Source organism: Myripristis murdjan, chromosome 20, assembly GCF_902150065.1.
Source record: "Myripristis murdjan chromosome 20, fMyrMur1.1, whole genome shotgun sequence".
Classification (NCBI taxonomy): domain Eukaryota; kingdom Metazoa; phylum Chordata; class Actinopteri; order Holocentriformes; family Holocentridae; genus Myripristis; species Myripristis murdjan.
Genome location: NC_043999.1, coordinates 11,707,386 through 11,731,927, shown reverse-complemented (window position 1 = coordinate 11,731,927; position 24,542 = coordinate 11,707,386). Strand labels below are relative to the sequence as shown.

General features: G+C 42.1%; 1 protein-coding gene across 1 annotated transcript in view; it reads right to left on the bottom strand.

The window, feature by feature from the left end:
• Window positions 1–24,542, bottom strand: part of ptprn2 (protein tyrosine phosphatase receptor type N2) — a 117,931-nt gene that overhangs the window by 1,589 nt on the left and 91,800 nt on the right. The window contains exons 13-21 of the mRNA XM_030079828.1: window positions 22,777–22,980; window positions 17,889–18,036; window positions 17,029–17,102; window positions 11,823–11,900; window positions 8,838–8,957; window positions 8,125–8,291; window positions 5,721–5,774; window positions 4,587–4,651; window positions 1,975–2,048 (exon numbers count right to left, since the gene is read on the bottom strand). Coding sequence (XP_029935688.1) covers window positions 1,975–2,048; window positions 4,587–4,651; window positions 5,721–5,774; window positions 8,125–8,291; window positions 8,838–8,957; window positions 11,823–11,900; window positions 17,029–17,102; window positions 17,889–18,036; window positions 22,777–22,980 — 984 coding nt within the window. The remainder of the gene's footprint in view (window positions 1–1,974; window positions 2,049–4,586; window positions 4,652–5,720; window positions 5,775–8,124; window positions 8,292–8,837; window positions 8,958–11,822; window positions 11,901–17,028; window positions 17,103–17,888; window positions 18,037–22,776; window positions 22,981–24,542) is intronic.

Here is a 24,542-nt window from a genome sequence, read left to right as displayed (position 1 = left end):
AGATGAAGGTGAACCACTCTCTGGGCTTTCAGCTCTGAGTGCACATGTAGCCAGCGCCGCCAATCGATCCAGCCAGGTGTGTCTTAAAATGGAGCTGCGAGTCCAGCTGTCTCTCAACTGTGTGCATGTGTGTGTGTGTGTATGTGTGTGTGTGTGTGTGTGTGTGTGTGAGCGTGTGCGCACACAGTTGCATTTGTTTGTGAAACCGACTCATAGCTGTCCCTGAGGAGCACAAAAGGTTTGATCGATGTTTGCCCCAAGGACCTGGTGTTTTTATATTCCTCTCCTCTCCCCAGGCTGCAGGCGGTGGAATCCACTCACAGCGCAGAGGTACGTAGGAGTTTGGAGGGAACAGTCTTTAGATGTGTCAACACACAACCTGCCATAGTTTGGCCCGAGGATAGGCTAAATCAATACGGAGGAGTCACTGGTGGCCATGCCTTTAGCTTTGCAGTGGAGGATATCTGGACTGTTCAGGATTTCTATTTTTGTGCAGCTTCAGATGTGTTCACATGAGGCCTAGCAAATATGCAAGTGTACTCCAGTGATATATGCTATATGTGCTTATATTTACTTCAAAGTTGAGTTTCAAGTTCTTGATATTAATAAAAGCTACCTTTAACTTGAATTTTTGCCCACTGAGAGGCAGAGTGCACGATGCTGTACAGATCTGCACCACTAGGGGGAGATCAATCTCTGTTCGACAAATCGGAGACGGATGGCTGGTAAGGAAGAAAATGGTCACACATGGTGTAATCATGGTGTTATTGTCTGTCAAATAAGAGTGACGGTGGGGAGGGAAAAAAAGGGAAAATAAATGTTCTTTTTTTGTGCGATCTATCCAAAAATAAAGAAGCCAAATCACGGGATGTGAAAAAATAATTGGCTGTCCAATCCTTGAAACCTAACTCTAAATTTCATACCTCATTACAAACTAATTTCTGTGTGGACCCAGCATGACGCCACAAAGTGGTATCAACAATATTCCAATATAATTTTCACTTAGACGCGTCAGAAAGAGAGAGAGAGGGGGAGAGCGAGCCTTAAGCCTCTGCTTGAAAAGCTCCTCCACTCTGAACAGAGCACGGTTGTAAAACCAGCATTAATGAACCATCTAGGAACACTGGAGTCTGTTAGCAAGCAAGCTCCATAAATATTATCACCCCTGCATGAGGTTTGCCTTTATTATTATTATTCTTTTAGAGCACAATAAAGACACAAAAGAGGCTTCCTACCATCATTTTGCATTAGAGGATGAGAAAAAATCCTTTGTACACACCCTAACAATTTCCCAAAATGCTCTGTTGTGGATGGCCCGCTGCGAAATAAACAGTTGACACCAGAGACTAAAAGTCCTGGAATAGATTGGACAGACAAATGAAGTCCACAGTTTATTTATTTTTCTTTTGCTGAAATTCATCCTGATGAAATTAAAGATGTAGACAACGGTAGGAAAACAGACAGATTCTCAAAGAAATCATTTTAATGCTGTATCTTCAATTGACACTCCGCTGGAAAAAACAGAGGGACATTATTGCACTCCTGCTTTAATAGTCATTTTTGTGAGTTGTGCCGTTTACATCATATTTCATGGGAATGAAACCCTTGTCAGTCGAAGGTTATTACAGTGACAGTTTATTACTGCTGTTGAATATGTAAATATGTGTTTGACTGATGCAAATTGAGAGAAATCTTCATATTCCTGCAGCTCAACAAAGTGCAATATTTTTTATGAGAGAACACTCTGGCTAGTCTCTTTGTGTCTTCAGATAAGTTTGTAACAATGAGTTTTTATCTTCCAAGACAATGCGTCCTCAGTCTCGAGGCAGTTATCAATTACTGCATCATTTCCCCTGATCCCGTCCACATGAAGTAGACAAACGCCTATTTGAATGACTGTAACCCCTCCCCTCTCCCTGCTCCCCTCTCCTTCACCCATCTCCACCCCCCCTCACTCAGAGCCAGGGACCTTACCTTTGTCTGGACCATGCCAGCTCGCTGGTCTCTCAAGTGCTCCAGGGTAGCGGCAATATCAATCTCTTTAGCACCTGCAACAGACCGAAAATTGGACTGAGTTCAAAGCAGCAGGGTAATCCAGCTCACATCTGTCAATCTCTTTTTATACTGGGCTCCCTTTGGAACAGCGCAGCGATTGAAAATTATTACATTCATCCCTCGAAAGACTTGGACGAGAGCCACAGACTGTTTCTCGATAAAATATGCAGGCGGATATTTTTGGGTCTGGGAAATGTGCAATAATGCATTCGAAAATGTTAAGCACTGGCTTCTCTGTGAGAATCTTGTACAAAAGCGGCTTCAAATTATGTCAAACGATGAAGTCTGCTAAAAGCTTTTTGATATAACAATATCTGAGAGTGTGTTTGCGCGTGTGCAATGCAAGCGAAGACAATCTGCAATCCTTAATTTAAAAAAATTTATAGCAATTCCAACAAACAAGCAACAGATAAGACCATGCGACAATTGATGACCTCCAGTAGTGATCAGCAGCTGATTAGTTATGTTTATTGGCATTAGCGGTGCATGATTCTAATTTGAAAATCTCACTCTAACTCCAACTTTATGGATTTAACAGTGTGGCAAGGTTCATTCAAGTTTTCCTTTCAACAACAAGAAGAAGAAAAAGCAAAATCAACATAGAAGGAGGGAGAAAACAGAGATAGCCCCGAAGCTGTCAAGATGTTTCTGAAAGTGAAGGAGGGGGAGAAAGAGAGAGAGAGAGAGAGAGAGAGAGAGAGAGAGAGAGAGATGGGTGGGTCAGGTCTGGAGCCAGTTAATACAGCTGGACTTAGTACTCAAAATACTCCAGTGCTCTGGCAAGACTTTCATGTTTCACAGGGGATGGATTCCAAAGTTAAGCCGACCAGATTCTTCCAACAAGAAAAAGCTTTGGCAAGTGACATTGTCCATTTTACACTCTGAATTAGAGAGGTGAAGACGAAGGACACACGGTGGTTTACACCATCACTCCTGCAGGACACAGGCACATCACAGGCGTGGAGGGGAAGGTGTGCATCAGGACCAGACCGACTTATGACTTCATGGGCTGGGAGTGCAGCAGGAGAGCATGCAAGAGGAGGACGGGGGCAGGGGCGTAGCAAGCAAGGGGCAGAGGGCAGAGGGCAAAGGGCAAAGAGCAAAGAGCAAAGGTCATGGGACAGGCTAAGCTATAGAGGGCTTTAAGGTGATGTAACGCACCCTTTGGTGGCCAGAGTTGGAGATCCCAAGCTTTTGGGTAACAATAGCTGTGAACAACCGGTTGTGTTTCAAAATGCAAGATGCTGGCCATCTCAAGAGAGTAATCATGGTCCCTCTGTGTGCTGGTTTGGACTGGGAGCATTTTGCCGTTCATACACCCTGATCACAGCACCTTAGCACCTCTGCTCACCATCACTGTCTTGTTAACACAGCTGATTTACTCTTGCTATTGTAGTTTGTATTAGTAGTAACTACAGGTTGCATGTTTGATATAATAACCTGCTGGCTAATCTGTGAGCTAACATGATCATGAAACCAGCTGTTTAACTCTTGTCATTGGTTCAGAGCAGACAAGACAAGATTACTGTGTGACTGTAACCACAATTTGGAGACAAATAGACCTCACCAGGCATCTAATGCTACTGAAAGGATCCACAACCACACCACAAACATCTTTTTCAGGTGTCTGGTTTATGTATAGTACTTGTGTATAACCAGTTTTCCAATGATGGTGCCAATAGATCTTGCAAGGAGATTTGCAATGCAGCTGCAACCGCCTCTGCATTGCAAATTGATTGTGTTTCTTGAATATACAAAACTAATCAGGAGCTTTCCAAACTCATAATATCAGAAACTGATGTGTAAATTCACTTGGAAGCCCCAAATTCATGCATGCCACTCTTGGGTGATCTTGGGCACTTAACTTTATATTTGTTTATGTGAACAAGACTTTCTCAAAGCCAAGAGAGGCAGCCAATAGTCCCGTCTGTGATGTCATCACTTTTTGATAAATCTGGCAACCTCTATTTGGAAAAGCTGACAGTACTAGATTTTCTGCTTAAGTCTTAACTCTTAACAAACCGAGTATTACAAAAATAAACAAAACAACAAAAGAATTATATTCAAATAAATAAATAAACACAGTTCAGGTTATACATTAAATATTGATTCGACGGCTGAGGGCCATAAGAACAACATTTGCAGATTCTGAATTTGAATGGTTTCCCCCCTTTAAACATTTCATTTCCATGCATGTGCTATCTAAATTCATGTTGCAATTTTGATGCAGGTCAATATGGCATGACGGTCGCTTAATAGATAATTACTAATGTGAGTAATGGTTTCTTTTTTTTTTTTTCCTGGTTTCTTTTTTTCTCTCTTCTCTTCTCTTCTCTTCTCTTCTCTTCTCTCCTCTTTCCACTACTACCAACTTCCTCTATTTCTGTCTGTCTTCCTTGCTCTCTAGGCCTCAGAAAGTCACCCTCTAATGCATCCCCAAGACCCTCTGCTGAAAATGAGAGGCTTTAGCGTTGCCCGGGCAACACTTCAACACAAGCAGAGAGAGTGAAAGGGAAGCCATTGATGCTTACCTTTAGCCATCCTATTGAGGACCATGTCAATCAGAATGTAAGTCCCACTCCTGCCAGCTCCATCACTGCAGAGAAAGAGAGTGAGAGAGAGAGAGAGACAGAGAGGCAGAGAGAGAGGGAGAGATCATTAAGGTGGCGGAGTAAATCTCTCCATGCTTTAATCTCAGAATGTTTTTCTTATACAGAAACAAATTGCTCATTTACATCTATATCTGTGCTGTGAGGTAAAGAGGATATTTTAACACAAATTAGTCTATCATATGCAGAGATAGACTTTGCTACGTTTGCTTAAAAATCTGCTACTCCAGATCAAACAGAATATTTAAATATCCAAATCGTTAATAACCCTAAATGTGAATATGAAAATACCTGCACAAATCTGAATATTTGATTTCCCATTAAATACGGTTATGTAAAAAGCGTGCACACGAGTGCATGTGTGGTCTTGAGACTTCCTCGGCTATTGGGGAGAGGGGAATGGTTTCTGAGGCACACTGGGGACAAAGGCTTTTAAATGCATGCACCTCAGGAGCAGAGGAGAGGTTGAGAGGCCAGGGGCGGTTCGAGAACAGCTTTTGGAGAGCCTTGCTTTTCCATTACTCCAGAGATAGTCTTATGAAAAGCCTCCCTTTGTGCCCGCCGGCCATTCAACGGCTCTGCATGTTAATTGCAAACAAGGCGTGCACATCTCTCTAATAAAGGCAAGGCCAATAAAACAGGACAGCGTCCTGAGCACCACTGCTTCATTAATCCACTGCGAGACACTCGGTCCGTGCATCTCCCTCATAGGGGGAGCAGGCAGTCTGGCCCCACGCATGACTTAACAGGATGTGACTATTAAAAGTGGTTAGACAGATACCTGGTGTTTAACACAGCCCAATCAAGTCCAGTTAACTAACTCAACCAAATGGGAAATGGAAGTGTCTTTGGCTGAGTGTCTCTGTGCCGCACAATTTCCATAAGGACACAGCCACTGGAATAAACAGCCGCTCCACTGGACCCAGATAGAGTAAATGGACTGAGCGGGTTTAAATAAACAGCCTCTCCCCTCCAACACACAGGGCATGACAAACATTCTCTATCCCAACTCAGGAGGGACATCGATTGTCACAAGGTTCAAATAGTTATACTTGCCTGCAGTGAACAATTATCGGACAAGATCGACCCCGGTAGCACTTGTTAACCTTTCTGAAATAAAAGAGAGAAAATGGCACGTTATTGCTAGCTTAGACGTCAAATTATTCAAAAGCCTACTCAATCATATTTTGCAAAACAGGATCTGTGGTGCATTGTTTCTGCTTAATATTTACTTTCACTACATAATAATGAGCACTCATTAAAGTCATTCATTCATGAGGGTTTGTTTCTTTTGCTAACTCTGTGGCCTGGCTGAAAATAATGACTGTAATAACAGGGAAAAAAAGGAAATAAATCTGAAGTGATGCTCTCCTGTCAATCAGTCTCTATAATTTGAGGATAGAAAGAAATCCATGTCGCACATGTAAATAAATGGAGCGTCATTTAAAACAGCATCTTTGTGACATGTGGGTGATGGATGTGGCTGTGTGATGTTGTGATTGCCGACTGCTGACCGCCGACGCGTTAACCCCGGCCAATTATGAATGTTATACACCACAGGCACGGTGAAGGCCAACAAGTCTTTTCACACCCCGCTGTTGCCATGGAAACTGACTACACTGAGGCTTCCGTGTTTTTTCATTCCCTCATTTTTCACCTATCAATACCAAAAATATGTATATATAAGATATATATGTAAGCATAAAAGCCAGAGTATTTCATCATTTCTACTTCGCCACTATACAGTTAAGTTGTTTTCAAATGACAAATTTCAATTTTTTTTTTTTGTAAAGTCTAGATAAAACAATAACAGCAAAATACATGCCTACACATGACATGAATATCCTTCAACATAGATTAAAAAATTATAAGATTAATATTTACAGAGTTCAACAGACAATAAGTACTACTACTACTACTACTACTACTACTACTACTATTAGTAATAATAATGATAATGACAACAGCAATAATAACAATACTAATACTGATAATAATCATCTTATTTCTATTAATAAATTGTATTACTGTGTTAAATATTCTCAAAGGTAATAAAGGTACATTTTTTTTTTTTTTCAGTGGAGTGCATTGCTTATTTCTCAGATATTTTTAAAATTTCATTTTGTGCTAATTTCATTATTGTTTTGTTTCATTGTTTTTTTTTTTGTTTTTTTTTAAAGAAATTGTCCACTTCTAAATCAAAGAGTAAAATCTGAAAAGCACACACGTTCTTAGATCAAGAGCAAAGAAGGTCGGAGTTCCCATGCAAGCCAGAGGGAGGAGAGGTGAGAGGAGGAGGGAGAATGAGAGTGAGAGAGAGAGAGACAGAGAGAGAGAGAGAGACACAGAGAGACAGAGAGAGAGAGAGAGAGAGGAGTGAGAGAGAGACAGTTTGTGCACAGGCCTGGCTGAGGAGACACAGTTTCCAATGATCACTTTTGTGACTATGCAACTGGGCTCATATTACTAGCTGCAACATCACAAAAATGACACTGGCAACCGCAAAATACTGAGTTGGCCGAAACCATGACATGAGTGTGCATCGTGTGGATCTGAGACCTCTGAATAATGCTGGACAGAGGGCTTTAGAGCAATAGACTCCCAATGACCTACAGCACTAATGGAGTTACAGCAAAGCATCGATAACAGGTAGGGGCTCTCTGAGTAGATCTACCGACAGGAAAACAAATCCTGCAATAATAATCAGATGATTTTATAACAACAGTGCACAAATCTACACACCGATATACCTGGATATACTGTAACCAGCTACAAGCTACACCCAGTTTAGTTTGAGAAATAGCACAAACTGCAAAAAAAGGATGACATAATAAAGCTGCACCTCTCCTTTTTTCTTTTTTTGCTCTCTCTCTCTCTCATCTGCATTACAAACCAGGAGGATAGACTTCCATCCACACATCTGATGCATCTATTCTCATTTGGAGGGCTTTTCCTATCCCTCCTGGGTTTTCCCAGGGGGGCTATTGCTGCTCTTCTGCCAGAACACATTATATGAAGAACAGAGTGAGGTTATTCAGTCACTAGCTTTCGTCTCTTCCATGTTTTTAGTAAGACAGCTCCCATTTAATTGGGTGTTTGAATTAGGTGTGTGTGTATGTGTGTGTGTGTGTGTGTGTGTTTTTTCTCTTCCCCAAGCCAAGCCATGCAGTGCGGGACTGTTAATTTGCTGCATCACATGAGCCGGACAGAGGTGAGGGGAAGTAGGCCCAGGATGAAAAAAAAACAGTGCAGAAACACAGCCCTTATTAGAAAAACATATCAACCGTTCTCAAAGACACCAAAAGGCAGAGGGGCAAAAGGGGAGAAGGACCAGAGAGGCACTGGGAGAGTGCAGACTAGGGGTTGGTGATTAAGAAACAAGCCCAGATGTAACAGCACTGAGTTGGCCTGATGTCTACTGAGCTCCCATGTGGCCGATCAGCAGGATTCTTCACTTTACCTGCGGAAGTCCAGCAGCGTCCTGGCTGAGTCCGGGATCCCACGGTCCATCCAGGACAGGAAGTGGAACTGGGTGACGGTGCGCGTCTCGTTGGTCTGCAGGTTCTTCAGGTAGAAGCTGCGCACCAGGAAGTCCTCGCACCAGATGTGCTCTGACACCAAGTTGACCTGCGGGAAGCGAAAGGAGGACTCTATGCAGTCGCTTGCAGTCACTTCAGGGAAGCAGGACAAAGTGATGAAATCTCCAGTGACACCAGTGTTCACTAGGAATATTGTTAAGGAATGCATTTGTATCTTCACAAAAGCATGGAGAATTAAAGTCACAAGGAAACTGCATTTGGAGAGCCTCTTGCTTCTTAATTTGATGTATTTTCTGTTGAAACATCTTTCAAAAGTGTAAACCCATTAAGGAGAGAAATGCCATTTTATTTGATGGGATGGGTGTGATTGTTAAAACATGTGAAGTTTTTATTAGTTGGAATATTTGCTCATGCCTCCTGGTTCAGCAAAACATCACCATTTAAGATACACTGCTTTTCAGGGTGTAGTAGTTCTGGGATTTTGATACCAAAACAAGCAAGTAAATAATAAAATAGGAATCTAAATGTATTGTTAAGTGAATATTCTTGCATGTATCACTTTTCATTTCACTTTGACTGTAAACCTGGTACTTCACTACCTCACCCAATATTTTGCAGAACATAATCTTCTTACCTCGTAGATGTGGTAGACATCAGACCCCTCGTCAGGCCAGTAGTGGTGACACTGTTTCACGCCGTTTTCGGAGAGCGGGGTCAGCATGACGATGACGACGCAGCCGCTCTCCCACACCATCTACAGGATCATGCAGAGACGGGGTCAGACATCTCTTGAGCATATCCTGCCACAACAGACCTCTCATAGGCGTTCGCACGGCTACAGAAACACAAATGTATGACCGAACTATGCCAAAGGGAGCAGTACATTGCACATTAACAATACATGGCAGTTCCGCAAGTCTGGAATTAGAATGAGATTGATTTATTAATCTTTGTCTGGGAAGTATGAATAAATGTCACCTCTCCATGTGTGACAAATGATAGATGGTGGGCCGATCAGTGGGAGGGTACATCACACAAGGCTTCATGTGTCGCCCTCTCTCAGCCGTCTGAGCTAGATCACAAGATCTACCGCCCTGCTCTATTTCATCTTATCACGATCTAATATGTCCTTGGGAAAAATAGAGGCCCACGGCAGCCATTAGGAAAATGAGGAGGAAACACAGGTTTTATGATTGCTATAAAAACACAATGGCCTTGACTATACACTAATCACAAGCTTCTGTGATCCAGCCCAGTGGACACATTACACACCAACTGTGCCAAGTGTGCCAGGCTATGATGAGATTAGGCTATCAATGGTGGCGATAATGTAAGGGTACATTATCCATTTAGTCTCGTAAAGTTTAGCAAATAATTTTGGGTAGCGCAGAGTAAAATGTGCTCTCATTCTCCATCTCCTCCTTCAGCTCCGTAGTCAAAAACAGCCTTTCTGTGCCTTTTTCATTTCATCATCCCAGTCTCAGTAGCCATACACCTTCTATAGATTTTTTATACTGAATGAGAGGACTGAACACAAAAAAGTCTGAAATGACCAAAGTTGCTGTCTGAGAGAGTTTTGTGAACTCCTGCTGATTGGCTTTTTGCATTGAAGGGAGCAGGAGAGCGAGGCCCAGCCGAGCAAAGGTAATAGCTGGGGAGAAAAAGAGGGAATGCATGGAGGAGTGCAGGATGAGGGGATGGAGGAATGAGGAGTGCAGGGTGGAGGGGAGGATTAGAGCAGAGCCGCCTTTCAGAGTGCTGCCGGAGGCCAGTGTGGATTAGATAGGACAGAGCAAAAGATGTGCCTCCTGCACAGTCCATTTGCATGTGAGTGCCAGTGTTTCCCCTGTTTGTTTACTTTTAATGAGGGAAAGAGTGAGTTTTTTCACCACAATCCAAGGTTAACCAAACTGAATAATGAATGACGACTACTTATTCCGAGACACAGAACTGATGTTCAGTGTGTCAGTCAATACGTGTCTAATTTTCCCATTATTTCGTGTTTAATTGAGAAAGATTTAGAGTTGAGTTCATGGTTAAATAGCCCATTTCATTAGATAATGGATATGCATTTATTCACCTGGCACAGAAAATCTGGCAAGCAAGCAAACAAATAAACAAAATGACGAACAGACAATTACCAACTGCTTCATTTGACGCACTTTCAAATTTACAAATTAAATACAGTAAACAGGGCATCTTCCATTCCCATTGGGACTGATGTAGTCAATTTAAGTGCACTTTTCAAACAATAGCTGGCATAGTGGAATGATGAAAACAACATTACTGTGCTTTTACGGAGTTATTTTTTTCCCCCCATTGTGTCAACATGTCAGCACAGTTTTTTGTAAACAAGTACTTATTTTTCAATATCTGCACGAGTCTTACTAACAGGGGTATGAGTCTTTGGCTTAACAACACGATTCATGATTCACTAGATGCCTCTTTTGGAACGTTTCGATTCACATTTGTAAACGGCAATTTGAGTGAACAATTTGGTTCCCTACTTTTAGCCAAAATGTTTGGATCCATTAAATAAATGTGCCTTTTTCAACTGAAATGTGAGGGAAAAAAACATTACTTAATCTATTAACAAAAATGAATTGACAAAAAAATGCAACTTATAGTGTCCAGTTATATCAGCACAACATTCAGAGCGATTAATTGCTTATTTCTTTTAAAGGGATGATGCAGATCGGTCTGCAGAATTTATAATCAATGCAATGAATCAATCGTTGCTCCCCTATTTAGTAATAAAACCTAAAACAGCGTTCCTAGGGTGGATCATTCAATGTCTTGGTGCTTGCACATTCGTTATCAGAGAGCAGAACCAAAGCAAAGCAGACTAAACTCAGCTGTAACAAGCTGGCTGTAAAATCAGCACAATGTGAGATCAGCGTCCTCTCAGTGCAAGATGCAGAGTGCAGAGTGCGGGGCCAGCTGGTCTGCTAGGATTTATGCTCCATACTTATACATCCTGGTCACGGCCAGTGGCGCTACTCCACCATATGGAGGCGATGGGCCCACTAATTACTACAGTGCTGTCCTATTAACACATGAGAATGCCATTTGGCAACAATGCATCATTTGAGGCATACCTCCACACCAGTCACCATGTTTTACAATGGCCTATATCAAATGATAAATGGCAAGTCCCTGTGACATTTATAGACGTGGACAGGAATGCAAATAGCATCAACAAAAATGCAAATAACAGCAAACATCAGCATTATTGTATGTGATATTATAATTTGTGGTGCCATGTGCAACTTATTATTAGGTTGTATTATTTACAACCTAGATGTAGTAGATGTTAAGCCAATGGCTGCAGTTTACTAGTAAGAGTAGTAGTAGCCTCATTGATTCCACTTTGGAGAAATTCAATCACAGAGATGCAACATATGGAAGAAAGAGCAATCTGGCCTCTGTGCTCTTAGATCAAACAGCAGACATCAGTAACATAGTGAGACATTCCCTCCCAGTGCCACAGCTACTGGTAAACCGCACAAAAAGAATGGGTCAGGTAGAGTACATCTCTATTGTGGCCATTCCAAAGCCTCATCTCTGCAGGGACAAAATGGCTGAGGGAAGACAGGCAGTGAATGGAGACGAGTTTTACCTGCCAGAAGTCTGCCACCGTGGAGGGAAGTGGGCCTTGTGCGGCGATGTAAGTAGGGTTGCGAGGGTCATGGTCCATCTGGGGAAGAGGGAACAGAATGTGACACAGTGTTTGGGTGGGAACTGGCTGATGAAAACATACTGTCTGGGTAAGACTTCCATCAAAGCCTCCATCTGGATGGAGGAGTGAGAGCAGATCAGCATCTCTTGGGCAGGAAAGCGCTCTGTCTGTCCCAGCCTCCAAATTCATCCCCATCATTCATTCCTTCGTTCATTCAGCCGCTCACTCAGTCACTCCTCGCTCTGTCTTTGTCGCTCCCTTCCCCTTCCCCGCTTCTCCATCCCTCTCTATGCTCAGGATGTGGCTATACCCTAATGGATCTGATTAAAGTAAACCTTGGTTGATAAAAAAGAGAAAAAAAAAAAGCAGGCATCTCCACCATGGCACATTATTGTCGCTAATCTGAGAATGTCACACAGGCCTACACCAGAGGGTAAACACATCTTGGAGGCACGGGGTTTGTGTGTGAGTGCATCTGCTCTGTCTGTTTATTTGCGTAGTCGTTTTTTTGTTGTTATTTTTTTTTTTCACTGTGAACCCACAAGCCACAGACTGAGATGATTTCAAAATCCAGTCTTTTTTGAAGGATACAAAACAGAGGCAGACCTTGGACCTTTCAGTATTGTCCTGTCTTGTTTCATAGAGGTTGAGGAAATAAGAACCTCCACTGTTTATGAAAATCTGTCAGTGATACTTAATAGTGCTGGGCTCGCTGTAGGTCGCTCTGTTTGGATTGTTGAGCCTAATTTCAAGACATCCTGGTCCTGATTCATTGACTTGTTTTAATGTCCATCCAGGTGATTTGAGTTCATCAGGTATGACTGTGTAGAGAGGCTAGATAATCGTAGGGCTACTGACAAGGAGAAGGGCCAGAAGTCGGGCCAGAAATGACTCCACTGAAAGCTGCGGCTGCTTGGTTTACAATATTGAGTGGAGCTTTTTCAGCTACAAGTGAGTGGCTGTTTATTTCAGTGTTATACAAACTTGATATTTGAGCACCTATTCTTACTCTTGTGGGTGTGCAAGAGAGATAAGAGCGAGATGGAGAGTTTGTGGATCCTTTATGGGCCTAAGGTTGATTTTTCTTGATTTTTAATTATTGTCAATTGTGCAATGAAATTTTTAACTTGCAACTGACATACGCGGGTTGAAACGTTAACTTGTTATTGGTCAGCTTCACAGATTAAAGCGAGCCTGAAATGAGCACTAGTTTTCACCTGTTTGCTAGCATGTGGTCACACATAATACCAATATCATGTATGGAAGACCTCCCAGAGATTGTCTGATATTATTTGTCTAAGGGGAATAAGCATGTACAGATGTGGTGTCTTGGTAAAATAAGGGGCGTGGATGAATCATTATGTTGCAGATCAACAACCCGCTGAGTGACATGCACAACCATCCCTATGGAAATGGAGGCAATTGTGCAGCAGAACCCCTAATTGTAACAGGGAGCCATTTGGGGAGGGAGCAATCACCAAGCAGACACATAACACCAAGACAGCAAGCCACAGGGTGCTACTCGATGGTTCGCTACATGTTTTATGAATTTTTATTTATCTACTTATTTATCAAACACTTAAGAACGTGTCAAGGACAAGCAATATTTTTCCGTCAATGCAGCGAGTTTAGAGGTTAAATATGTTTCTTATGTTTTTTTGTTTTTTTTTGCTGAAATCCTTTTAAAATACGTGGATGTATTGCATTTAATACCCTCACCCTCACTCACAAAAGCAAAGAATTTCTCTATGGACATCTCTCAATGGAATTAATGGTAGCATTATGTTTTTTTCACCCTTGATTATATGCCTGTTCCACAATATCAGCTAATCCTTAGCGCTTTAAATGTCTTTGGTTGAAAAAAATAAATAAAAAAAAAATCAAAATTCCAAATTAAAAAGACGCCCATTTAATTTTATACATTTTAGCTGGTGCTGCTGAGAAAGCTGCAGTCAAGTATTTGTATATGTAACATTCTCTTTATCATCCCTTTCATTTCTTTGCTTTTAATGCATTTTCAGTACAGTAAATTACAAGTGTCAAATTGATTTGTTAGTCAAATCGACTTGTTGGCTTGAGCAAAACATCACTCAGTAATGTAAGTTAGACTGCATGCAGTTTGCAGCTAAATAGAGACATACTCGTGTTTGTGTTCATTTGATGGGACCCTGACAGCAGAGTATTATCCACAGTCTATATTTTAGTTTGGGGATGATTTTCTTGAATACCAATGTTCAGCAGCAGAACGCAGACTGTTCCCAGGGTTACAGACCGCTGTCTCCTCTGTGACGACGCAGAAGAGGAAGATGTTGTTGACGTACCACTGTGTCTCTGTGTGTTCTGGGCTGTCTGATTTCTGTTTCTGCCAGAGATGTTTTGTTGATGCACCAGTGTGTTCGATCATGGTTTTTTTATGTGCTCTTGTCTTACTCTACTGTCTTTTCTATAGCAGTCATGTACTGGAGATGAAAACTAGAGGGGTGTGGTCCTCCAAGGGTGCCACCCCTCCTGCAAGTCCAATTGTGAAATTTAATTTTAATAAAAAATCTCTTTTGCTATTCTTGTGTTGAGTGTGTGTGTATACATTTCAGTTGTTACTCTCACATACATCAAACATTATTACAGAGACATACAATGACTAATTAAAAAGAATTTCTCCGATGTGTGTAACATGTTTGGCTTTTCCTGGTGGCCACTGATTGGTTGACGCTGCACGCAGAAAATACCTGGATTTGGGATGAAAAATTTTGATTGGGCAATTTCTGCTGCAGGGAGTTTGATCATACCGGCAACTTTCCCCGTATTTATTGTTTTAGATGTTGATGAAAGGTGTTGCAGTGGTTAAGTTGCCACCTAAAGATACTTTTTTAAACTTCAGCCAAGCCGCTAGCATTGCACTTTGCATGCAATTGGCCAAAATACGCAGGGCTACCTAGGGCAATTAACTCCACCTAGTGGAGAAGTCGCTGCCACTGCAGTTAACTATTCATCCGCTACAAAAGGACTCATGTGTCTGTGAGATGTGAGGAAGGAAAAATTGAATCTCAACATTGTACATAATTGTAGGTGTAAGTCTGAATAATTTGGGGTGCAGATGTAAAGCACGAATGACTTGCATCTGTCGAAAATGTGCTCTCAACGTACCCATGCAAAGACTGTCTGAAATTCGCCCTCCTGCTACTGCAAATGTAATTTTCACAAAAAAAGATAAATGCCGAAATGTTGTTTACATTTTCCAGTGTTATACTTCAATTAGGTGTAAGTGTGTGGATTTTCAATTTTCACCTCATCCTTCCTGGTTGAAATTCCGCACGTGGGTTTGTTTAAAATAAATAAATAAATAAATAAATCTTCCCCACAGAAATGAAAGAGTGGTGCCGAATACTAGTGCTGCCACTCAGTTTAGCCAATCTCAAGGACACAGACATGCTGTAGCTGTGTGCTGACATCCCTGCATGAATACTAAAGCGCAAACATGAAAGAGTAGCCCTGCATTTCAGCTGTCCTCCCTTTGCCATTGTGGGAAGAAGATAGACTATAACAAAAAGCCAAAGAAGTGCTCTTTGGTTTGAAGAAAAATAGCTTGTACTGAAATAGCTTGCACAAATATCTGTTCTAGAGGAGTGTCTCAACTTCCAGCGCCTAGCTATGGCACCTTGATACTGTGTTTATATAAGATAGAGAGAGAGTTCAGCAGCCAAATACTGGATTGAGCTTATCCCAGATGGTTTGAAACACACACACACACACACACACACACACACACACACACACACACCAAGAATAGGTGGGAAAGTGGAAAAGCCAAACATCTCTCGACTTTGTAAAGGCCAGAAGAGACAAAGACTTAATCTCCACCAGGCTTTGACCACATTCGCGCTACTGCAAATTCCTTCAAACCACTGCTCACCCTAATAATGCCGTACATCTGGGAATGTTTGCATCATTTGTGGTCAAGCATTAACTATTATCCGTGCTTTTCTCTGGCTGGATGTCACCCTATGGTTTGCAAGGAACCCGAGATCTCCCCTTCCTTTGCCTCCCTGACCCCGGATTCCAAGAAAGAAGCGACAGATTATTTACTCGTGGGCCATTGCCCTGACGCTAATGAGGAGGAAGAGGCAGCATTGACAGACATAATTATCACAGTTTTGCTGGGCTCAGCCAGGGGTCCCTTTTGTGGTGTAATTGCTGTCCTTTCATTTGCACACCACTGCATCTGCCATTACTTCACCCATCTTATGTTTGTGTGTGTGTGTCTGTGTGTTTCTTTTTTTTTCTTTTTTTTTTGCACAAAAAAGCCATGGACAACATTGCTTTTTTTTTGTTTTGTTTTTTTAAACCTCCTTACATACTTTGCAACAGTGTGCTCTTATATCCCAGCACAGAAAAATGATTTTTGGCCCGCTTCTTCACTTGACAGATTAACCTTACTTAGCACTCTAATATTATCTGTCTGCCTGATGCTAACTGGCACACTATTGCACTGTTGAAATAAACTAAAAACCTCCATGAATATGCCATTAGAGAAAATGAAGGAATAAATAGAGCATCGAAAAATCTCCATTGTTTGTTTCTGAAAAGTAATAGGCTTTTAGTGCAGCTGTGTATGCCCCCCTCATCTATCTCCTCCAAAATTTTGGCACTGTATTTGAAATGCATAGTTTCCTGTTCCCTTTGATAGAATCCCTTTTCAGTTGCCTCAGGGGAAATCACGACTGGCAATCATTGTGAAATGTTTGGGGGGGAGGATGCAGAAAAAAAATAACCTTAGCCCTTTTTTAAGCATTGAGGTCTTTCTGGATTTGTTGGGGAGATACATTTGTTTAGTCAAAAATAATGTATAATTCTTTTTAGTGCAAATGAAAAACCAGAAGTGATATCTCCTGGGAGCGGCCATTTTGAAAGCAGCGAAAGTAGCAATGTGATTTAACAAGACACATTGAATCCACTGAGGCTCACAGCATGGAGAACAAAGTTTGAGGGGAAAAAAAGATCAATGCACTTGGATCAATGACAAATCCTTTGAAACTTGTTTCATCTCAAAGTAAAACCCATACACAACAGGTGCTCCTGGTACAATAAGGTTTGAGAGACAAGAGATATTAGCCACAATGTGGAGCCATGATGAATAAACAATACTCACTATTGGACTGGCATTGATGTAATCTGAGTTGCCGTGGTTATTCTCGGCTTTCAAGGTGATTCTGGAATGATCATCTGTAATAGAGATGCATAATTCATCAACACACCTTTCCCGTATATTTTTATTTATTTTTTTATATATCTTAACCGCACAATAACAACAGACTCATGAACAACACAGGAATATGAGGCTGAAAAGGCTGTGGGGACTGTAATTTCACCAGACTTTCATCATGCACGCACTATTCTGGAGCTCCACACTGCTCCACCTTCAGTAAGGAATGTTCCAAGTGAAATTACACTGCAAAAACACATCCATCTTAACAAGTCCTTTAATCTTGTAGTGGGTCTTAAAATCTTGTTTTCCTTTAAAATGAGAAAAATTGGGCGAGGTTGACTTCATCTGTTTCAAATGCAGTTTTGACTTTTTTTTTTTTTTTTTTTTTTTTTTTTTTGGAGTTGAGGGGGGGCAATTCATCTTAGGCAAATCACTCCACTAGTATCAAGATAAAGTGAATTGATCCAAGAAAAATCTCAGAGCAAGGTGATTGGCATTGAAAATAAAGTGAAATTCTCTCTCCACATTAGCAGATATTTAAGGAAATACGAGTTTGAGAGGTCAACACTGACCCAGATGTCTTGTTGGGAATGGCATTTTTCACACTCTAGGCTCGGTTACCCAACTAGTACTTCAGGCTTGGCTACCCAACTGGTTTCACACAGCTCCTTCCAGAAAATCTCTGAGGCATCCATTCACAACTGCATGAACAGTGATAGAAACTGATCTGTATGACTCTCCCTTGTTGCCCTAAGCTTGTAACAGCTCTCTCATAGTAAAACAGTTGATCTGTGCGGACTCACATACGACCACGGCGTCCGAGCGGTTCCTCTTGGTGTTCTGCTCGCCCTGGCCCACATCGCAGGCGCTGGGCTCTGCCTGGTAGGAGCACAGGGCCTCCCACTCCCGCTCCAGACGGTTCTTGTTCTTCAAGTGGTCCTCCATGTACGACTGGGGGACAAAGGACACTACATCAGCCGCCATTTCAAACAATGAGCCGGACCACGTGCAGGAACAACAGGAAATGGAAGTCTTAACAAAAAAAAAAGAAAGAAAGAAAGAAAAGAAAAGAAAAGAAAAGCAAAGAAAAGAAAAGAAAAGAAAAGAAAAGAAAAGAAAAGAAAAGCAGGATACAAAGAAAATCCATGCTTGTTTTAGTTTGGATAAATTGAAAGAGAGACTTCAAACAAGTCACCCAATGTTAGAGTTGCTTTTGTAAGCTATTATGTTTTTTATTTACTTCAACCTGTCACCAGGAGCCAACCAATAAATACACTGGAGCAAAATACTAAACCCTTGACAATAGACCCACGCTTTTAAAGCTATGGTCTGGTGTCATGGAGCATTAACGTCCTATGCTGTTGTATACTGTAACCACTGGAGGAGGAAGAGGCTAGCGAAGATCTATACTTTGGGTGGGGAAGATGGGGAAGGTGCGTGAGGGTGTGTTTGTGTGTGAGTGCGTGCATGTGCACGTGCACATGTTTGACGGAAAAAAAAAAAAAAAAACAATCCACAATTAAGACTCCTGAAAGGTTTGTCTGCATTGGAAATACTTCAGGGGTGTTTCAATCACGTCCCTCACTGCTTGCACAGCCACTGATAAGATTGTCTGCATTTAAGCCGTCGCTCGGAGAAGACAAAATTGAATTCGCTAGAGAGACAAAGAAGAAAAAAGAGAAGGGGGAAGGGGAGAGGCCTGTGTGAGTGAGTGAGTGCGTGTGTGTGTGAGTGTGTGTGTTCATTTTCCAAACCAGGGCAAGTCTTAGGGAGCTTAGAGGCTGTAGCTGGCAAGAGGAGTCTTTTTTAGTGAGCAGCGTGTTTCGCTTTCACTCCTGTATCATGGCTCCCCTCCCGATGGGGTTAAATGGTTTAGTCCGCTATTGTGTAAGGCAGAAGATTACAGACTCATAAACTGATGTCAGGGATCAGCTGGCTAATACAATGAAACTGATACCCAGATGCACTGGGTTTTTATCCCATATTAAAGACAGTATAGGTAGGCCAAGCATAAAGGTGCTACTCTATTGTTATCTCCAACTTATTCCCTTCTGTCAGTCAAAAGAGAAATCCAAGCCTTTCCAGAATATATACAATTTCTACCCAGATGATAATCAAAAATAAGCTTGTTCAGTGCACAATAGACAATTACCCCTTGATGGCTCATCAATTCAGATGTTCCCTGCATGCAAGCAGAGGATATTAGGCGACTATTAAGAACATTATGAATCCACCTTATACAATGGAAATCAAAGTTTATTTTTGCATGTGGCACCAAAAGTGCCACTCGGGTCTTAAAAGCCACACAGAGTTTGTCTTGTGAAAAGGAAAAGTAACTCCTCTGAACAAAGCATCGGCATAATGAGAGGATGAGACGGCACAGTGCGTTCTGTCTGAACCCATTAGTGACACAAAGTGGTATTTCTGAAATACTGATGTGCATTCACATCCCTGTACTGCAGCCCACCCCTTACAAGTTAGGGGATAACTCTGGTAATTTTATGCATGCAACATTAAAAAAAATCTCCCCAGTTATCAAAAAAAAAAAAAAAAAAAAAAAAATCCAAATAGCAGGAAACACACCCATATTTGCATGTGTGTTGCTGTGCATTGCCTACACAAACACACAATGCTGTCTTCCCAGGAAAATGACAGCATGCCATTATGGCCACTTGACAGAGCCTGTCACCACTATGCTCTTGTCACCCTGTACAAGTACTCTCTGCTTGCCAGCCTGACAGCATTCCACCTCCCCTACCCATATTACATCTCCATGTACTTGATACATCCACTCTGAACTGCATCCCATTCTATTCAAACGATGCCCTGAATCGATTGCATTCCAAATTCATATTTTTGCAGCTTAATGCAATGCAGCCAGCAGGCCCTTATCAAGCCCTCCCGTTTCTAGGGGGAGGCAGTGGACCATGGCGTATTCCAGAGACAGGGTAACGAAGGTTTAGTGAATGGGGGGATTATGTCTGCCAATCAGAGGGTTGGGAAGGGAGGCCTGGGTGTCAGGGAAACAATGTCTAATCCTTCCTAAGCAGTCTCCTCGGCAGCAGAGGGTGCTGGGTGAAATCAGGATGAAGGGAAAACCAGGGGAGCCAGACACAACAGGTAACACATTACCGTCTAGCTCCACTGTCAAATTAAAATGAACAATAGAGGTAACAGTTTGCTCGACGATATAATAAACAGAGAATGTGGCAAGCACTATTCTACACGCACAATAAATGTTTTTCTATGATATCAGTCGAGACAGCCTAATAATGGCTAATTGGACAGAACATATTATTTCCTGTTATTTATTATGGAATAGGAATGAAGTACAGCAGTGGACAAATTTTGCTCACATCTAAATTAAAAATAGTCAGTAAAAGTTACCGAGGGCAAGCTGCCCGCCTCGGCGGCAAAATCAAAAATTAGCAAGACACTTATTCATGATAAATTCAAGCTATTTTCCTCTGCCTCTTGAGCAACTAATACATCATCTGGTCATAAGTAAGTACTCAAAATAATGAAAAAGTGCCTTAAGCGACATATTGATTTTCGGGGTTGTGGTGAGTAAGCCAAGGGAAAGGGGAAGGGAAAACAAAGTAACAAGGGCAGCTACATCAAAATCTTGACTTTGCCACTGGACAACATGAGAACATGAGATTTGCAGTGTGAGTGGCTTGTGACTGTAAAGTGCTATCCATGGTGCTGAAAGGAACCAATGCTTGAGCAATAGGCACAGTAATACTGTACAGTCCAGACAGAGCCAGATACAGCGTCTGCAACACAAAGGTTCCACATCACCATTGAGCTTCTAACACAGTTGTGCTGTAGCACCTCATTGGAGCTCAAAAACACGATGTGGAGAAAGAGAAGGAGGGAAATCTAAGACAGCAGAGGTGCGTCAAGGCTGTGAAAGGATGATGTGAACAGAAAAACGGAAGGTGACTCAGCACACAGTGTCCAATTCTGGTTTTTGAATCTGGCAGCCATTACATAAGCCTTGCTGTACAGGGCTGAAATCTTGAGCTGGGCTGCGCCATTGGGTGGTGTAGTTCATTTATCATGATGGCACCAAACTCTTGCCATAACATAGTGTGTGTATGTGTGTGTGTGTGTGTGGTGATCAGGCCTCAAAAAGACCCCCAGCATGTGTGCTTTGGAAGCCCAGGTACTCATCATCCTTCTCCACACGGTGTGAGCTCCAAAGAGCGAGAGAGGGGAGATGAGAGGAGAAGAGAGGAGAGATGGGAAAATATAGGTCCGAGATCAGTGATAACAAGGCAATCTCACACATGGTTTCATATGAGATGGCGATGGAATTTTAAAGAAGAACCCCTATAGGACATCTCCATGTCAATCATTGCATGAAACAGAAGTGAAGGTCCTCCTGCCTTTTACCTTTCTGCATTGTAACACTCCCGTTGAATCTGTGAAGAAACTAGGTCTAATAATAACAGCTTCGAGAAATGATTCACAGTGCCCCTTTTGTTATTGCAGGGCTAAATGCATTTCTATTGTCAATGTTTTCAAAAGGGGCTTCACAAACAAGCCTTGACGAGCGCAACAAAACCCATCTATTACCACCAATACAAGGCATTACTCAAATTCACTCTCATTCATTACAGGCTCCCAATATAAAAGCTAGACATGCAGTGTGATGAATGCTCTCTCCATTAATGGAAACACTGCAAGGCATCTATCCATCTCTTTTATCAAGCTTGTCTCAAATGAATGAAGCGAAAGTTGTGCAAAATTAAAACAATCCATTGTGTGTGTGTGGAACCGATGGCAACCAAAAGCCTTTTCAGAGGAAAAACCTAACAAATTTTTTTAAAAACTTACAATCAGCCGGGTAATGATGTCTCACTTTTGAGCAACTCTCATCACACAAAACAATGTCTGTCTTATTTTGGCTTCAGCAGAAAGAGAGAAAGACAGAGAGACGGAGGGGGTAAAAGACAAAAATGACAGAGGGGAGAAACGCAGGACAGAATGATAAAGAGAGGGAAAATGACAGAGTAGAGAGAGGAAAAAGTTGGAAAAAAAATGGAGACCACAGAGCCAAGATAAAGCGAGAGGAAGAAAACAGCGGGAGGAAGAGTGATGAAAACAAAAAACAAAGATAACAGAGTTTTGAAGAGAATGAAGCGAGAGGGATGAAGAAGAGACACATCCAAACAGATAAACAGAGCGAAATCAAGCTGTGGGCCTTCAGCGCAGGACCTACAATTTTCAAAGATACACAGCTTGCCAACCATACACCATGTAAACATAATATAATTTCACATGGAATAACTACACACCCTGATCTATGACCTTGTAGGTAACAATAAGGTGCACTAAGAAACTGATGTGTGAAAACAACCATTACACATGCTTGGGCTACAATGAATAGGACCTGGAGGAAAGAAATGTGCTCCAGTGCACTGCAGTATAGAATTACATTGTGGTATAATACTGTATGAAGAGTGTTGATGGTCAGGAGCTGTGGTTGATTAGATGTAACAAGCAGATGTTCAGAACCACAAATGCTCTCCAAGGGCCCCGGAAACAAACCGCACCTCAGCCAGCTTCTATATCGACATCGCCTGCTATTCCCTTTCTCTCCTCTCCTGCCATATTTTCCACCACACGAATTATCACCCACATTGTTTCTGGCATCGAATGCAACGCAAACCAGAAGATCCTTACCAGTATCATGTGTCCAGTGGAGATGTCCATGTTGGAAGGAACTGGTTCCTCGCACCAAGAGGAGGTGCTGCTGCGGGTTGACGGGCTGGCCGCAGGCCCATCGCTGAACTGGGACGACACGCTGTTGAGCCGTGAGTGGCGCAGCGTCTCCGGACGTTCGACGCGCTCCGACGTCCGGATTGCCATTCGCTGGCGACACAGCTCCTGAGGATCGCAGGAGATGATGATGAGCCACTTGATCATCAAAAACGTCCTTGTTTATTTTTTCCTCCCTGCATCAGATTCCTCACATGGTTTTATATATTTATGCCATTTTTCATAATCATAACAATAGTTGTACATATGTTTGTGCTTATCCATGTGCTAAGGGGTTGAGTTCTGTAAATGCACCTTGTAAAATCCTGTATCTCGGTTGACTTGATCTGTCCCCACTTGTCTGTAGATTAATGGCTTATCCCCATGGATTATAGAGCTTATACTAATTGTGTCAAAAATACATGGTTGAGGAACCATACATGGTTTACAGAATAAATTCACTGTGTAATACCTGGCTGCCACGCAGTGACTGTCTTCATTGTGTGAGAATGGATCTATGGCTGTGAACATATAGTGGTCTTTTAAAGGAAACTGTGCACAAAACCACCACACACCCACAGAGTCAAACACAGCTGCTGCATTCTTTACTGGAAAAGATGAATCTATATTTCTTTTTTTTTTTCAAGAGATAAAAACATAACAAGAGAATCAATCCGTGGTTGAAATGGGATTTCCATTGTAAACGTGCAACTGTACGGAGCAAATGGAGATAAAAAGGTATTGACACAATTGTGGAGTATAATTTCCCATTTTGATTCATATCGCTATTTGATCTTTGGTTTTGTGGGGTTTCGGAGACTTTTGGTAAGAGCCCTGTTCCCCCACTGCTACAAAGATTGCTGCTCTCCCAATGACTCAGCTTTTCTCCCATCATGCCTCTGTGCACAGACAGAGCATTAAAAATTCTGAGACGAGGCATTATCTACCCCGGCAGTCTTCTTTTGTACAAAATGAGAAAAAAAAAAAAAACCTGAGAAAGGGGGGGAAAATCTCTCCTACTGCCTGCTGTGTGCAATCTTATCGAACCTTCCTCATACACATACAGTACGCACAAACACACACTCACGCACACACCTTCTGATTCCCCCTATAAGGTGTGGTCACCCTTATCTCTGGGCTGACATTTCTCTGTTACATTCACCCAGAATCAGTTTACCCCATCGTGTTTGGTTGTGAGAAGCAGAGGAAGGCAGGCCAACAAAATCATTTCCATACACAATTAATAACAAGAGAGCCGAGCAGGGCAGAGAAAGTGCCTTGTGAAAGCACATGCTATCTCATGATCTATCATAGTGATATTTCTCTCTGGAGAGCAGGGCCCTCTAAGCCCTGGTCTTGGATCAGCTTTCCCGCCGTCAGACTTTAATGATTAGAGCCATGAAGCGGTGCCCTGGGCCTTGGCCTCGGGGCAATATCTAGGTCCACCTCATAATTCATCCTACTTCTCAACATCTCTACAGAGCGCTGCGCTGTGCCAGAGCGGGGAAAACGTCCCAGAAGAGGGCAGGAGGGTGCAGTTAGTACCAGCGGGGGCCAGAGGAGAGACACATGAAGACCAGAGAGGAGCACAGGTCGTGAGATTACAGTTTTCCCTCTTTCTCCCCTCCTCCCTCAGACGGCTAATAAGGATGAAGACACACCAGGAGAAAACGGTGTCTGTGCACTGTCAT